Source organism: Olea europaea, chromosome 4 (genome assembly GCF_002742605.1).
Source record: "Olea europaea var. sylvestris chromosome 4, O_europaea_v1, whole genome shotgun sequence".
NCBI lineage: Eukaryota > Viridiplantae > Streptophyta > Magnoliopsida > Lamiales > Oleaceae > Olea > Olea europaea.
This window is the reverse complement of record NC_036240.1, coordinates 15,156,358-15,173,667: the sequence shown is the minus strand read 5'-3', so window position 1 is coordinate 15,173,667 and position 17,310 is coordinate 15,156,358. Positions and strand designations below refer to the sequence as shown.

Genomic DNA, 17,310 nt, shown 5'->3' with positions numbered 1-17,310 from the left:
ATTTGCCATGATTGTTTCAAGATTAAAAAGTTACTTTTGAACATATTTGAATAATTTATTTAGAAGTGTTTTGTACGACTTAATTTTTTATTTTTCATAAAAAACTGGTCTAACGTAGATGTCTTGTCAAATAGGTCCTGAGTTGTGTAAAATTAAAAACTTTAGATGAAAATGTTCAAAATAGTCTACGTTATTAATTTACAATTACGATTTGATTTGATGAAATTTGATAATTATCTTCTTCTCAACAACTCACCTTATTTTCTTAGAATAAAAATCAATTATTCACCTGTTTTGTTTGACTGGCAAGAAATCATTTTCAAGAATCCATATCTGTTCGAGAGATCTTTTGAGTTGAATTTCATTAATTTGTACAGTGTTTTAGGTTCCACAAAGAATATATTGAAATTCGAGGAAATAAGACTCCTAAAAATTTTTGGACATACGAGAATTGCTTTTAGACTGTTCATGTCGTTTATGACCATGTTTGCAACAAAAATTAAAGGTTTTGACAAAATTGGGTAAAAAAAAATTGAACTTTTTAAATTCCGGCCACCGTGAAACAGTCCACGGCGGAACTTCAGTAGCTAAACGGCCATTCAACTCTGAAAACACGCAAAAAATGACAAGAAATTTTATTTACAAACTGCCAGATACATTTCTTGCATGACAGACATTCTTTAATATTTAATCAAGACAGTTCTATTATCACCTATACATGTTCAAATATACAATAATATGTTGTTTAACTCTTTTGTAAAAAGATCATTTTCAAAGAATCTTTCAGATAATCAAGCCACTGTGATCAGAAAGATCAATAATAGAACCCTGATTAAAATAATCAAAGGCTGCAAATGCACAGATCTTTTGTTAAACCAATTTTTTCACTAATCACCTCTCATCAAATGATTCATAAATCTTTTAGGGGCATCTTTTCATGCTCTCCTACTCAACTACTTAACTTTTTCCTGTTCATATTAATTTTTATAAAATTTTAAAATTAATTTTTTAAGGCCCTTAAATTCATTGAGCCTAGTCAGAATCTCACCAATGACAACCTGGTATTCCTTTTTTTCATGTATAAACATAAATATGTATGTATGTATGTATAGGCTGTAAATGACTGGCACAAAGTTCCAGCCTTTCGATTATTCTTTGCAGGGTGAAAAAGAGATCAGAAGGTTCAGTTTCTGGTTTATCTGTGAAAATTACAGGTGCCCACAAAATGTGCCTGAAATTATGATAGACTAGAACAAAAGTTTAATCAAAATTATCATCTGTATTAAGACTTTTGATTGAAAAGAGCCCCACTTATACAGCTGGTTACAACATAAGTAGTAACAATCACAAGTAATAACCACTAGAAAACGCGATTTAACACTTTAATTGACACGACCGTGTGAAGATCTTGAGAAAGATTGCAATGCATCATCAAGATTTTACATAAGGGATGTTTTCGGTATGATAGAGTAAACAGAATTGTATAGATAAGACTTTAATTACTTCTTCTTCTTTAATCCTGTTTAGTTTAAACCATCAAACAAGCCAATAAGTGAGATGTAGACTGCTAAACAAAGAATGGCCATGGAAATATTAGTTTTCATTTCCACTAAGAATATCTTATATTACATAGTACATATATGGTGCTGTTAAGACTTTGCACCAGAAATAGCCATCTGGTTGTATGATTATACAATGGCTAATTGTAAAATCACCTCATAAAAAAATGGAAACAGGAATTCATCAATTACAATAGCGAAATAAAATGCAAAGGACGAAACTAAGACAGAAAAAAGAAAATTTCCTAGAATTAGCATTTTATCAATCATCTTGTACTAAATTCTCTTTGTATTTACAGCAGCCTGTTTCTCTTTCGGGCATCCAGCAGAGCATAAACAAATGGCGTTCACAGCTCAACTTTCATGTGTGATGTTTGATTTGGGACTGCATAAAACAAGTAGTTATAAGTGACAAGTTTTAAAACAATATTTAATCTGATTCTTTTCTTGTCTTTACCATGAAAGCTATCTGAATGAAATGCAGTCTCTTTAACAGGATCCTTGTCGAAACCCATCTGAATAATGCTTTGCAAATCATGGCCACTGAATGCTGGGAACTGGAAATACGAGGTCGATACAAATATCAGATTATGTAAAAAATTTACTTCTTCATACCTTTTAGTGTATGTTTGATGTGAGTCCTCAACAGCATTACGAACAAGATTTTTGAGTACTTTTGAAAGATAGATCACCTGAGTAAGACTTTCACCAAATCCATCAATAGAAGATAATTGAATTCCTGGGTTGTGGGCATCTAAAGGGTCCATTGAATATTGATTCAATGGACCCCTGGAAATATGGGCATCATTTAGTTGTATATTCTGCTGGGATTGATGATTGTAGAACACTGATGCTGAGGAATGCAAAGGGTACATTTGTTGGGGCAGGTTTCCTTTTTCTTGAAATATCTGAATGGACATCCAACAAATCATATTTCAGAAACTCCAAATCCTCGAAAATAATTTTTGATTCGGCTTAATGAATCTTCATTTTTTTTTTTCCTTTTTTTTTTTTCAGACTCTGTTCGGCTCACTACTAGATCTACTCGAACATAAAGAATAATATATTCACCAAGGTAAAATTTACTCACATCCTTGGAGTGAAGATTTTCCATGTCAAAATCCAGTCTTGTATTTACAGAGGCTAATTTCATAGACAGGAACTGCAGAAATTTTAGTCCGAAACATCATTAGCCCAACAAAAGTTGAAATCTAAGACAAACATCTTATACTACCAGCTTTCAGTGTATTCTAATTTATACCTCAACTCGGTGTTGCAGCAACTGAACATAGTTAATGATTTCATCAAGCATTAGAGCCTTTCCAGTCACCTAAACCAGGAATTTTTCCAGGAAAAATTACTGATGGACTTAATATAGTAATTCAACAAGTTGAATAGATGAAATTAGCAAGCAATGCTGCAAACCTTATTGCAGCCTGGTACTAGATCCTGGAGAAACTTCATTCTTTCGCTGATTTTCTCTCGTCGAACCTAATCAAACCATAACGAAGAACATCACAACAGAGTGATCAGCAACAAAGTAAGCATTGTTCTCAATAATTTTAGGATCAGCCACATGATTTTAGTACAACGTCTACCGGAAAATCTAATCTTGACAACTGATACTACAATATGGCGGTCGCATTATATGATTCAATGTATTATTGAGGAAATTGTTTAAAATACATACTCTTTCTGCTAAACTGTGGCTGTCGGTGGCTTGACCCCTTCTTGCTCTGACATGAATGTAATCTTTTGGTGGCTCAGGGGGCTTTTGATTCTCCTTTTGTTTCTCACTTTCATCCTCAGCACCATTTGGATTCAGCTTAGCTTCCTCCTCTGCTTTAACATCATCATTTTCATTTTTGCTAATTTCTTGAGGCTTTGATCGCTTCGTTTTTGGATTGTTGTAATCTTCAAATCCCTGAAATGAAAGTCTCGTTCTATAATTACTGCGTTTTCTATTATTTCACACTTCAAATAGATTGACAAAATATCTATACCTTAGCTGAAGTTGATGTATTTTCCTTGGCTTTTCCTTTAGAAATAGCCTTTCTTTTCCTGGAATTGTGTTCATTTGGGGTTTTTGACCCTAATTCTCCACTTGGGATTTGCTCAGAAACAGAGGATGCCTCATCAGAATAGGCACCTGCCCCTGATAATTTATTCCATTTCTTATCAACCATCCCACCGAGAGACCTAAATTCCGTCTGTGATTGATTCAAATTCTTGTTTTCCACCGGAGATCCAGCTTGTTTAAGAGAAGGGCTACTTGAAACTCGGTTTAAATTAAAATTTTCCATAGCATTAATTGATCCAAATGGACTTGTTCTACCATTGAAACTCCGGCTGCCAAAGCACGAAAACTTGGCCGCCCTCTCCGCGAAACCTGGATCACAGGAAAGTGCAGGCAGAGGAGGAGTCAGAGGCAGCGAATTCCCCAAATGGCGCATGTTAATTTGATCAAGAATCGGGAAATGCAGCTTAGGGGAAGAGTTTGACGGCGTACTATAGCAAGAACTCTTGGTACTATCATCATTAGTAGCCACCGCCATGGCGGCAGCGGCGCCGTCTGGAGTCGCCGGCAACCCGCCGGAATTCACAATACTCAATTTTCCAATCAACTCCCGGAGGGCAAAATCATTTGAAAAACCTAAATTGGAACTTAAAACTGGTTCAAAATGTGTAAATTGATCTGTACATTTCTTGTCCCAGTTAGCGTCTAGAAAAGATTGCTCTGCAGTGACATTCAGTCCATTCCAAGTGGTTTCAAACTGCGATGGCAAATTCCAGCTTTCAGAAATCATTCTATCCATCAGGAATGAAAAACCCAGATGAAATCCAACAAAAAAAGGTGATTTTTTCAAGAATGAGCGTAAATTAAGGAAGAATTATGATATTCTTAATGCATATATATAGACAGAACAGAAATGCAAGAAATGCAAGAATTGCAGGGACAAATGGTGAAGGGAAAATATTGTGTTTGGGCAAGAAAATGGGAAACTAAGCGAAGGGAAAGGAAAGGGAAAAAAAACTGAAGGGTGTGTGTGAAGTTATATAGAGAAATTTTTGTTTCTTTTGCATATAATTTATTCAAATAATTGATTTTGGTACTCGAATTTCACATTCTTTTACTTTATTTTTAATTCCCAATTTAGCTGTAAATTAAAGGGTTGTATTATAATCAACAATGATTGAGTCAGCAGAAGTTGTCTATTAAAGTCAAAGAATAATCAAATGAAAGTTTAAGTAAATTGTTAGAGGGTTAATTTTCAATTATTTTTAGTGTTGGGCTCACATGAAATGCTTTATAATATGAACCCATTTGCACTTACTCTGTTGGAAAATATTTAAAGAAGCCCTCCATCGTTTTGAAATGGTTAATTTGGTTCTTATTTTCTTAATTCCAGTTGAATCTCAAAATTTTTTTACCACAATTTTTGTATATTGAATGTTATTTAGCTCCTGTTTATTTTCAATTTTTCTACCCAATTTTAATTTATTTTCGAACAGTTGCTCCACTTTTAACCGTGATTTTTGACTTTTTATCTCACAGTGAGTCCCATGTGCTGGCAAAAAGGGATAAAAAAATGCATTATTTTCTTCAAATAATTGGAAACAAAAAGGGGCTTAATACATAACGTAAAAAATTCGAGGTGAAAAGATGGAGAATTTTGCAAATGTATACGGACACTAGAACTATATGAAATGTTTCCATAATCTTCAAAATCGAATCTTGTTGTTAAGCAATTGAACTACCTATTGCTTGACTGAAGGTGTTTGTTAAAATATCATTAATTCTTAATGAAATGGATGTACACTAGCTTGCTAGAACCCAAAGTTTTTACTTGATATCACGATGTGTGATGTATATAATATTTCGAAGTAATTAATCTATTAATAAGTCATTTCATGATAGTTATGTTTGTCACTTTACTGTAAAATAGTAAATTGTTACATTCTATTATAAGCACACCTATATTATATCTAGTAAGATTCAAAAAATGAAGATAATAAAGATTCTTTTATACTTCTACTATTTGCTATTCACTTAAAATTCTTAGTGTTTGTTTATCGGATGTGTAAGGGCATTTTTATACTAGTAAGGCTAAATTTGGCAATTTTGGAAAGTTCGAGTATCTTTTTGTAGAGAAATGGAAGTTCAATGGCTTTTCTAAAAAAATTACCATTGTGATTTTCCTGATATTTTCTTGGGAAAATGGTTAACGTGCTTTTAGCTCAGGTCAATGATTGCATTAATTCCAACTTCCCCGGTTCAATCGGGTTTGGTCGGATTCACATTGTAAAGAAAATAACAATATACTCCCTTATATTTCTTACAGCTATACACCAAATTCAACTATTATACAAATTGGATAATAATGGTGTGAGGAAGAAATGGCAAGATAGATATGAAGATAAAGTAAGAAGAAGACGATTTGGATTGAGTGAACATGTTTTTTATTTTTTTTTATTTTTTTTTTTTACAAGGTGTCCTATTCTAGACTAATCCTTGGGTCTGTGATCCGGCCCCTCTTCACACAGTCCGGTTAATCGCAGGATGTGCCTCCAACTGGCCAGGGTCCGAGCGCTCCCCACCTGGTCTGACAAAGTGCCAAGCAAGCCAATCCAAGTTGCACCTTGCCTTCCAAGAATAATCCTTGCCTTCCAAGTTCCCACTTGCCTTCCAAGAATAAATCCTTGCCTTCCAAATGTTCCCTTGCCTTCCAAGAATAAATCCTTGCCTTCCAAGAGCCCCATGTTTCGAACTCACGACCTCTGCTCTGCCAGGTTTGACAGCGTCCGTCCTTTGCCAGTGGAGAAGTGCCCTGGGGGGCGAACATGTTTTCATAAGTCTTATGTAGGTTTCTTTTTTGAAAAGTTTACGACATCTTAATTAAATATATTAAAAGAGAAAACAGTATCCTGAAATTTACATACTTGATTCAAATTTATCGAGATTGAGGCTTAACTTATTCGTCGTTTATAATTAGATCTACTCATGGTCCTATTTACATCATCATGAAATATTTCTAAACAATTTTCGAAAAAAATAAATAAATAAAAATGATTTTATTGGTTCCGATTCTTGGTTTTGGGTCTAATTCCTATTGGTTCAAAGAACTAACAACCAACGCATTATAATCCTCCTAAAAAGATAATTAATAAAGTATTTGTTGGGTTGAGTTTAATTTTATGGGTCAAATAATTATATCATGAAACTATTTAACATGATAATACTGACTGATCATTCAATTATACTTCAATTTAAATTTGAATCGAAACTTTTCCTCTTGACTGAATACATTTCTTGTTCAATGCTCAAATGTTGCTAGTATCATATAAAAAAGGTAGATTGAATATCAAAAAATATATTATTATTATTAAGGGATAAAATCCCACACCGAATAAAGATTAAAATATAAATCAACGTATAAAAGTTTGAACTGCTCTTCTTAGCAAAGTTGACATTTTAAGATGGAATCTCAAATTTTAACATGGTATTAGAGTCCAAACTCCAACGAACAATTCAATTCGACTAGGACTCAAAAAATGAGCATACGAATTTTTAAGATTGTTTACTCAGACAAGCCACAATCTTGCGGGACATATTAAGTAATAAAATTTCACGTCGAATAAAAATGAAAACATAAATCAATTTTTAAAGTTTTGGACTACTCTTATTCACAATGTAGACTTTTTAATATGAAACTTCAAATCTTAACCTACAACCTACTTTTTATAAATGTGGTAGCTGTTATCCGAAATTTAATAATCCATCCAAGATGTCTATTTTGATTCAATTTATAATATTTTTATTTTGGCTTAACAACGTGATAAAAAAAATTAATTAATAATAATTTGAACTTTTACATCAGCGATTCTATTTGATATTATCAGAAGCACAAAGTGGGTTAAATTGACGTGATTGATTTATTTTGTTAATTAATTAAATTAGATTATATTTGTTACACGTTATATCGAGATACTGCATGTTAGAACATAAAATCTTGCTTTTCTACTTAATTGAGAGGTTTCTTTTTCTACTTATTCACGTGGTTGTCTTACGTTCTTAAACACAACTTTTGTCAAACTAATAATTGAGAGACGATAGTTTAATAATTAGGGATATATTAACTAGTACTCGAGAAACGAATATTAAATTTTTTAAACGGATTTTAATGATCGAAGACATAATAATTGAACCAAAATATGAATTGAATGTGAGTAGATCAGTAAAAGCAGGACTCCTAACTATTTTCTTCACGAAGTTCTACCAAAATACTTGTTCTCCCCATTATTATTAATTTTTGGTAGTTTAATTACTAATTAGGAAACTCAAATTCAAAACTCTAGTCTTAATTGTGTGTGATTTATTGAAATTAGTTTTAATTAATAGATTTTGATAAATTTTAATAAAACATGTTGTTAAAAAATTGTGAGACCCCATGAAATATGTAATTAAAATTAATTATTACCTTTGATTTGAATTAAAATCTGAAATTTAATCACTATTATATAATTATTTGTTAATGATCCGTCCACTTGTAGTCTAAAAATTGCCAATAATAGTGATTTCGACATATCATTAACATTAGTACTATCAATCTTCGTTTGGAAGGTTACGTCAATGTACAAGATCTTGGAGAGATCCATCTTTAAAAAAGTATCAGTTTGCATTAGATTCGCAGTCGCTAAGTTGCAACATAAAGATTTTTAATTCCAATATGATATAACCCCGTTTGGTAGGGATTTTTTGTCCCAAAAAATGTATTTTTTGACCGTTATTTTACTATTCAAGCCGTAATTTTTGACTTCTTCTCTCACATGTGGACCCCACTTTTCTTCTAACGGTCAAAAAATCAATTCTCAAAATCCCTACCAAACGGGCGATTCAACTGATTGCTTCTAATATAATTAGAGAAATATATTTCTAATTAGTTTATTAACCTTTCTTCCGTTTTAATCCCCAGTTAATATAGGTTTCTTTCACAAGAAACAAATGTTGTCAAAATGATAAGAGTGTGGAAGAGACTGTTAAGATTTGGGGGTCCATCTTAAAAGATCAATCTTGTTAAGAGAAGTAGTCCAAATCCTTTATAAATTGGTCTATATTTTCATCTTTATTTGATGTGAGATTTTATCCCTTAACATGCCCCCACAAAATAGTGGCTTGTTTGAGCAGACCAATCTTCAAATTCATATACTCATTTTTAGAGTCTTAACCGGATTAAATTGCTTGTTGGAGATTAATGAGCTCTGATACCATGTTAAGATTTGAGGGTCCATCTTAAAAGGTCAACCTTGTTAAGAGGAGTTGTCCAAATCCTTTATAAATTGGTCTATATTTTTATTTTTATTCGATGTGAGATTTTATCTCTTAACTTAACAGAGACTTAAATAAAAAAATCAACATACTAAGTCCCGCTTTAGTATAGATTAAAATTAGATTTTAAATAAATTTTGATAAAAAATTAATGAAATGTATAGTTAAAACTTAAAAAATTGTGGATTCTATAAAATACATGATTAAGATTAATTGTTGAATTTGATTATATATTTTTATTAAATTTTAATCTACACAAAAGGGGCTATAAGCCTATAACACTTTATTAAAAGCTTAAGTATTAGACTTATTTATTTAAATTAGATTTTCTAACTAAGTTGAAATGAATTTGTTTATTTGTTATTGTCATTTATTTCTTCAAGTTGAAGAAAGAATAGTATAGTCAAGCAAAAGCATGAATTATTTTACGTGAGCTTGTTGTACACTCTTTAACCATCCCACCGTCCGACTAGATGTAAAGTCAAGCTTTGGATTGGCTTGCTTGGCACTTTGTCAGACCAGGTGGGGAGCGTTCGGACCCTGGCCAGTTGGAGGCACATCCTGCGATTAACCGGACTGTGTGAAGAGGGGCCGGATCACAGACCCAAGGATTAGTCTAGAATATGACACCTTGTAAAAAAAAAAAAAAAAAAAAAAAAGATGTAAAGTCAAGCTGAAATGGATTCGTACCTTACTCTCGTTTGATTTGAATAAAAAATTATACTTTTAGTAAATTTGAATCAAATTTAAAAAAATATGTGATTAAAAAGTTTGTTGATGCAAAAATCAGTACAAGAAATCATAATTTACTCAACTGTCTCTCTTATTATCTTGCAACACAAACGGTTCATACAAATTTGGATACACGCTTACAAACATCGATTGGTAATTATTGTATAATCGGTCAACGAACATCCCGTCGGATTCCGAACGTTCTCGTTCCACGCCGTTGAGCTACTCTCACGCCCTTGATCTGTCCGTTAAAGATCGCCACATGTTTTAGCGTGTTGGACTTTCGCTCACGTGTGTGCGGATGGGTCCGACATCTCTTGACAACATTTTCTGGGATCAACAAAGTTGATAAAATTAATTACCTTGACACAAACTTCAACAAATTCATCGTGAAATATTTTTCTAGAATGAAGTACAAATATTCAATTTTCGTGAGACAATTTGGAAAAATCGATTTTAATGAAAACGATGTCCCCACTTTTAGTTATGCCATATAGCACCGCTCCTCTAATTTTCTGCCATTTTCACGCTCCCTTCTGAATGAAGAAAGATTAGCAATACTAATATACCTTTCTTTGGAAGGTTTTGTCAATGTACAAGATCTTAAAGAGATAGCAATCATTAAAAATTATCATTTTACATTCGATTTGTAGGTTTTTTATTGCAATTTGATGACAGATTCATCATCCCTAGTCACTTCTTTAGCATAATTAGGGAAATAAAAGGCTGATTAGTGATTAGTCAAGTAATAAAATGACATAAGGTTAATGTCTCTTTTCCGTATGAAAAACTCAACAAGAGGTCTCTCTCTCCCCCTCCCTCCCTCCCTTTTATAATGATTTCTCGATAATTTCTCGACGTTTTGAGAGTCTTTAAGTAAATCAAAACAAATGCTAAGTACTGATACCATCGTTCCATCAATTTAATTTCAATCATCACTCCTCCACTTACTGACATATAGCCTAGTTTGCTATCTTCATATATTAAGCCCCCATTTGACCCCCATTACCTGAAAATAAAAATGGGGGGAATAATATTTTTTAGAAAAATGAGTGGTTGAAAAAGAAGCAAAAGTTTTCGATTTACGTGTAATATTATTTTATAGAAGATTGTGTGGTTGAAACTAGGAGAAAGAAAAATAGAATGTAATGTAATTGAATTTAATGTGGATCAAACGGGGGCTAAGTATGACCACCTATCCACTTATCATTTTCTGTTATTTTCTTCTGTAAATTTTTAATGGTCCAACAATCACATTATAAAACACGTATATCTCAACCAAAAAAAAAAGGTTTAATAACAACTTAAGTGATGTAGATCGAATATACAAACACATGATACTATCAACTCAAACGGATTGAACTCAAGAAACAAACATTTTCTTATTTCATAACAACCAAAAAACCCTAGAAGACGGTTTAGAGTCTTCAATACGAAAAAAAAATAGATAACCTATTGGGCCAGCAGTCCCTTAGTGAGCTGGACTACAAAGTAAGAACAAATATTGAAAATAATAAAATAAGAAATTTTAAATGCCGTTTTGACCCAGTAAACAAATTGAAACGGCCAAAGTTCATCATACATCCCGACAAAGCCGTGAATTCATTTAAAATCGTCGCGAGCTTTCCGGAATGGAGCTATGGCCCAAAACAGACACCGTATACAAAAGTTACGTCAATTTCTTCGAACGCCAACCATTTAAGCGTTCCATATACGCAAGTTCTTGTCCCTCCAAACAAACCTTATCATTAAGTGAAATGATGTCTATTTTTGTCATGTATTTCTTCAAGTTGATTAAAGAATATTCATGCATTTTTCTACTAGTTGGAGTAGGGCAGTCTAGAAAAAGTTCAATTTTTGGAGATATTGCATGGCTGACCCGGCATGCATGCGGGTAATAATGTTACTCTAAAATCACTTTTTTAATTATTTTGCAACTCATTTTAGATTATAAAATCCCAAGCTTTCAACAATCTTTTTAATTTACCAACTCTCGTGAGTCGAACTGATCATATCAACCTCCTTTCAACAATTGCCTTCTCGTTATATTATATACCATGATAATCGAGAAGGAGCCAACCAAAAAAAAAAAAAAAAAAAAGAATATCACATAGATAGATGTATTATATCAACAAACATTATTTCAGTGTAAATTAGAGAATCGAGTTCTTGATGTTTGATTTTTTTGGTTCTATAATATTTTTAATTGAACGTGTAGTTCTTGATTTTTGACCTTTCCTTTTGCACTTTTCGAAAATGTTTAGGTGTATTTAAAATTTACTTTTTCACAAAATAAATTAAGATATAGTTTATTATTAAATCCAGCAAATTTGAAAATCAGGTTAAGCAAAAATAAGTAACTTTTTAGTACAATAATTTTACATTTAGTTTATTTACTTTTCAATTTTAAGTGCGTTTAGTTCTTATTTACAATTCCTGTTTAACTCCCATCCTGTCCCCCACCAATAATATTTTTATATTTAATAATTGCAAAAAACGTTTGAAATATACAGTACATCGGACTGATCATACAAGCAAAACAAATTATTTGAAATTTCTAATAATTAATTATTTAGAATTCACGGGTGAAATGGTACATCTGAGTACAATATGCAATGAATCACATTGCTAAACAATTCAAACTTATATAATAAAGTTTAATCTTAATTGTCTTAAAAAATATGTAGTGTACTTAATGTTTCATTTGTATTGTTATAATAACTCATTACCAAATTGCTCAACTAATTAAAAATTACTAAATAACATTATCTTTTTTTAATATAATAAATCACTTTGTCTTTCTATAATAATTCGACATAAAAAACAAAAATAATGGAAGTCAGGCAAGGGTTAACGCCCACCTAATCGTTGGTTGCACCTCATTCCCGTCATTCCGTCTTCATATCTTTAAAATGAGTTTCTTCCTATTTTTACTATCGAGTGAATGGTCGCAAAGATCTTTATTGCCTGAAATGACAACAACTCCACCACTCAACTAAATTTACGCTATTGTTATAATTAGAACGTCCGAAAGAAGGTCGCTAAAAAAAAAGGTTTCCCCCTTTTAAGTAAATAGAACATTCAGAATCATCAAAATCTTAAAGTGTTTCTATAATGTATGATTCCATTTCAAAGACTTTAAGAGAAATAACTCGAACAATAAGCAACTATGCAAATTTGCTCGTGAAGCCGGATGATTTCCCAAATAAGATATTTAGAAGCTTACAAGTTTTACCAAATTCCATTTATTTTTTGATTAATCTATTTGTATCAAATAGTTTACCTAATGGATTACCGAATTGACAAGTGACGGCCCCCTATTGGAGGGGTGGCTGTCCACTTGTCAATTCGGCAATTCATTAGGTAAATCATTTGGTACATGTAGCATCTTCCTTTATTTTTCTTCTTTTTTCTGCTAAGATTGAAAGTGACAAGTATTACTGATCCAGCAAGAGGACAAAAGTTTGGGCTATATTTTCCTATTTAAAAAAGAAAAAGAAAAAGAAAAAGAAAAGGAAATGGCCACAGCTATTAAACAATTTGCTTATGTTTCCCATTGCTTCTATCACAAATAGCAAATTCTGGTTGATGTCTCATCTTTTCTTCCATAAAATAACTCAAATATTAAGTAATCAAAACTGGTTTTTTCTTTCTTTCTTCCTCGTTGAATCATCTGCTCAAAGCTTAATTTGTAAAAAAACAATCCAAAATTATTATCAAGATTTTAGTTCAATATATAATTACCCTATCATAGAGTGAAGATACATTTTTTTTAATCAATTGAAGTTTAATATCATATTATTCTATTTTATCTCAAAGTTTATATTTATTCGAATTTGCACAGCTACCTATTTCTAGCCCGGAAAATAAAGAGGACATCACCAAGTAGACAATTGATAAAACCTCGTCAAATATTGCGTTTTTAAATATAAATATGTTAAAAATCTTGTTATTTTAGATCTTCTAATAAACCTAACAATAAATCGAACTAATCGAAAAATAAATTTACTTATAATCTATTTAAATTTTGTTGAAATCTAATATTTAACAATTTTGGTCCTGTATTAAGCCCCTGTTTGATCCCCATTACCTGAAAATGAAAATGGGGAGAATAATATTTTTTAGAAAAATGAGTGGTTGAAAAAGAAGGAAAAATTTTCGATTTACGTGTAATATTATTTTATGAAAGATTGTGTGGTTGAAAATAGAAGAGAGAAAAATGAAATGTAATGTAATTTAATTTAATGGGGATCAAACAGGGACTAAGTCACCGTTTATGAAATTATTTTTATATGGTCCAAAAGAATAAGAAAAGAATGGCAATACCACATTCATTGAACCTAACGTATGTATCCAAGAATTCATGAAAAGACAAAGGAAGCTTACCTCCGAACTATTTTCCAATATATAAATATTTGTTTGATTTCTTGTTTTCTCCTTTGCTCATATCAATTGTTCACTACTTATTTACAATCTAATTATAGATTCTTGGAAAAATTATAATTCTAATAGAAAAAAGGTTAAATTATAATTGAAAACTGAATAAGTAAAAAAAAGTGTTACTTAAAAAAAAATACTGAAAAAAATTATTATTATCTTAATATTAAAATATTCCTACACATATTAATTAGGCCAGGACAAGTAAATAAATTTATCAAAGCATGCAGTGGAGAATTTCTGTGCCCTTAACAGACAAATACAGATGTCAAAGAAAAAATATAACCTTTATTTTATTGTTTTGGATTAATATAATTACTTAACACAGATGGCGCCCAAAGGGGGAAAAAACAATAATAATCTTTATTTTAATTTTTTTGAATAAATATAATTATTTTGCACATCATAATTGTCAAGAATCTAATTATTTCATCTAAATTTAACGATGAATAGAACGAAATGATCAGAAAAAGTATTCATATCTTAGCTTGTCGTAATTGCTGCAATTCTAATCATTTAATATTTTTGGACAGATCCGCGATTGAGAGTTGAAATTAATATTTATGTGTAATCGAACATTATATTTATCGTGAATAAAACTTAAACCTTATTTAATTAAGATAAAACATTAATTTTTTAATAGATTTTGATAAAAGTTGATAGAATATATGGTTGAAAAATTGTTAATCCCATGAAATGTCTAATTAAAATTAATTATTGACTTTTACTTAGATTTTAACAATTTTTTTTCTTAAGTAAACGAGGGCTTAATTTCATGACATTTATATAAGGTTAACATAATCTTTATTTTAAATTATGGATTAATATAATCATTTGCTTTGTGTAGTGGGTCCCTATCCTGTGGTTTACACGTTACTGAAAATTATATATAGTATTTAAATTGTTTTATATAGGTGTATCAATCAACTTAATTATTTTATTCAACGGTCAGTGTTTATGCTCTCCTCGAAATCGCTGGTTTTGTGAAACTAGGAGCGCTAACCACCTCATGTTAATTTATAATATTTGTATTTTGTCAAAATTAAGAGAGTAATAATTCCCTCTGAAAATATTAATAAAATAGTTGTAGCGATTTTGCATTAAGCAATACTTTTTAGCACCAATGATTTTACAACTAAAAATGAATACGGTTCATTTTGGACGATTTGACACAAATTTTCAAATCAAACCATTCAAAGTGGTTAATATTTTTCTAAACCAAACGAAACAACTTCAATTTGTAAACCAAATCAATCCAAATCACTTTTTCGATTTGATTCGATTTAAAATCACGGTTTAACAAAGAAAAAATTAATATATATTGAATAGAGTAATTAGCACAAAATGTCCTTATCTTTTATGGTTTTTGTGAAAAATGTCTATACCTTTCTTTTTTTGGCAATTTCACCCTCACCTTTATCTTTTCTTGATGAAAACGTCCTTTCATCTACTTACCTTTAAATGCTCTTTTAAACAAGTAAAATGGAATTTTTCTTTTCAAAAGGCAAGGGTAACATTGTCCAACCAATTTCTTCCTTCTCATTATCTCGTGCCATCACTTGTAGCTCAAATCAACCAAGCAACAAAACTCAAAAAATACATAATTTCCCCATTCAACCCAAGCTAAGAAGAAGTCGTCGTCGTCGTCGTTGGCTTTGGCTACAAATGAAGCAGGATAAGAAGAAGAAGCCCTGCAACCATGACTACAAACGGATGCAAAGCAACCACTGCTGTTGCGGCAAAATCACAGGGGTTTTTTTAGCATTAGACTAAATTTAATCATGGGATTTTTTTCTTATTCTTTCTGTTATAAGAATCAAGATATTGTTTCACCATCTAGAAAGTAGTCTAACAAAATTAGAATTGGAGTTTCGCTCTGAGATTGCCATGTGCTTACGAAGGGTATAAATAAAGGGTAAAGTGAAAGGATCAATTAAAATGTAATTCTGTGAATGAACAATATATATGAATGAAGAAGATGATGAAGATGAACGGGTCTTCTTTCTATTTTAGCATGAAATTGAACTTGTAGTAACAGTTCCTACCTTTAAATTGTTTTGCGAAAAATATCCATACCTTTACATTGTTTTTGTGCAAAATATTTCTACCTTTAAATTGGCGTCACGTAAAACATCCTACCTTTGTTAAAAATTGTGAAAATCGTCACTACGTATTTTGAGCCAACGGGTATTTCTATGCAGTAGAGATGACACCAACATGAATTTCTGTGCTACATGAACACCACATATTTAATCAAAGTATAATACAAAATTCAATGGATATATTTTTATATTATTTTTACAAACTCCAATCCCAAATGTATCCACGAGGAGAAAAAAGCAAAAATAAGTAATTATAAATAAGCCAATTAAAATCAAGAATCATTCATGCTTTCTTTTAGAGCCTTGAAAACTCTAAAACTTGTATCAAAGATTTGGGCCCTCATATAGTCCTATTGCAATTAGCAGCCCTCTTTTCCTTCACCTTTCCCCATAATTGCTTTTCTTTCTAAGCACTCCATAAGCTCAACCACCCCACCCCTCATATGTTCCCCTTACTTTTTGAAAAGAAAAAATGGAGCATTTTAACGGGAGTGGATGGAATGACGTTTTCTACAAGAAAAGGTAAAGGTAAGGGTGAAATTGCCAAAAAGTGAAAGGCAGAGATGTTTTACACAAAAATCTTGAAAATTGGGGACGTATTGTGCTAATTATATTGAATAAGTTAAATAATAAATATTAATTTAAAATTTCATGTTAAAGTATAAATAGTATCATTTGAAATATTTTAGCCTCTTTATCGATACTAATTGGTGCTACATCTATAATTGTAAAATATGATTCATTCTCTTGATAAATATAAAATATAATACATAAATTCATTGATTGTAGTTAAATAATATAAAACAACTAATAAAAGAAAATAAATTGAAAGATCAAATACTATAATATCTACTATAACTTTTTTGTGAACAATCAAATGCTTCTATTTCATTCAAATATTGACGAACTACTAAATGTTCATTGTTACTATGTAACCAATTTTTAAAACAAACAATTATCTCAACCATATTTTCACTCAACGAACTCCTAAAGGACTTAAGAATTCAACCGCCAATAATGAATGTAAATTAAAAAACAATTGTGGATATTTAAATAGGTAACACGTCTTTAGCAATTTGAGGGACAATCTTATATTTATTTGCACTCAATGTCTACCAAAGTAACATGTCGAAAGGTTTATTGGTCAAATCTT

At 31.1% G+C, this 17,310-nt stretch overlaps 1 protein-coding gene across 1 annotated transcript; it reads right to left on the bottom strand.

Moving 5' to 3' along the window:
* Positions 1 to 1,579: 1,579 nt before the first annotated feature.
* On the bottom strand, positions 1,580 to 4,588 carry LOC111393769 (transcription factor bHLH78-like). The gene is made up of 8 exons (XM_023019465.1): positions 3,563 to 4,588; positions 3,250 to 3,483; positions 2,985 to 3,050; positions 2,821 to 2,889; positions 2,650 to 2,721; positions 2,252 to 2,467; positions 2,017 to 2,116; positions 1,580 to 1,944 (listed from the first exon to the last, which is right to left on the bottom strand). Exons 1-8 carry the CDS (start codon positions 4,373 to 4,375, stop codon positions 1,907 to 1,909), a joined length of 1,608 nt encoding a protein of 535 aa, XP_022875233.1. The 5' UTR covers positions 4,376 to 4,588; the 3' UTR covers positions 1,580 to 1,906.
* Between the last annotated feature and the right edge of the window lie 12,722 nt (positions 4,589 to 17,310).

What these genes read in the sequence shown, in the direction of transcription:
- LOC111393769 (XM_023019465.1), bottom strand. Translation starts at nt 4,375, where the DNA reads ATGGATAGAATGATTTCTGAAAGCTGGAATTTGCCATCGCAGTTTGAA. An exon ending in TAGTACCAGGCTGCAATAAG is followed by an intron (nt 2,890 to 2,984) that starts GTTTGCAGCATT and finishes TTCCTGGTTTAG; the next exon opens with GTGACTGGAAAGGCTCTAAT. An exon ending in TTGGTGAAAGTCTTACTCAG is followed by an intron (nt 2,117 to 2,251) that starts GTGATCTATCTT and finishes TCGTATTTCCAG; the next exon opens with TTCCCAGCATTCAGTGGCCA.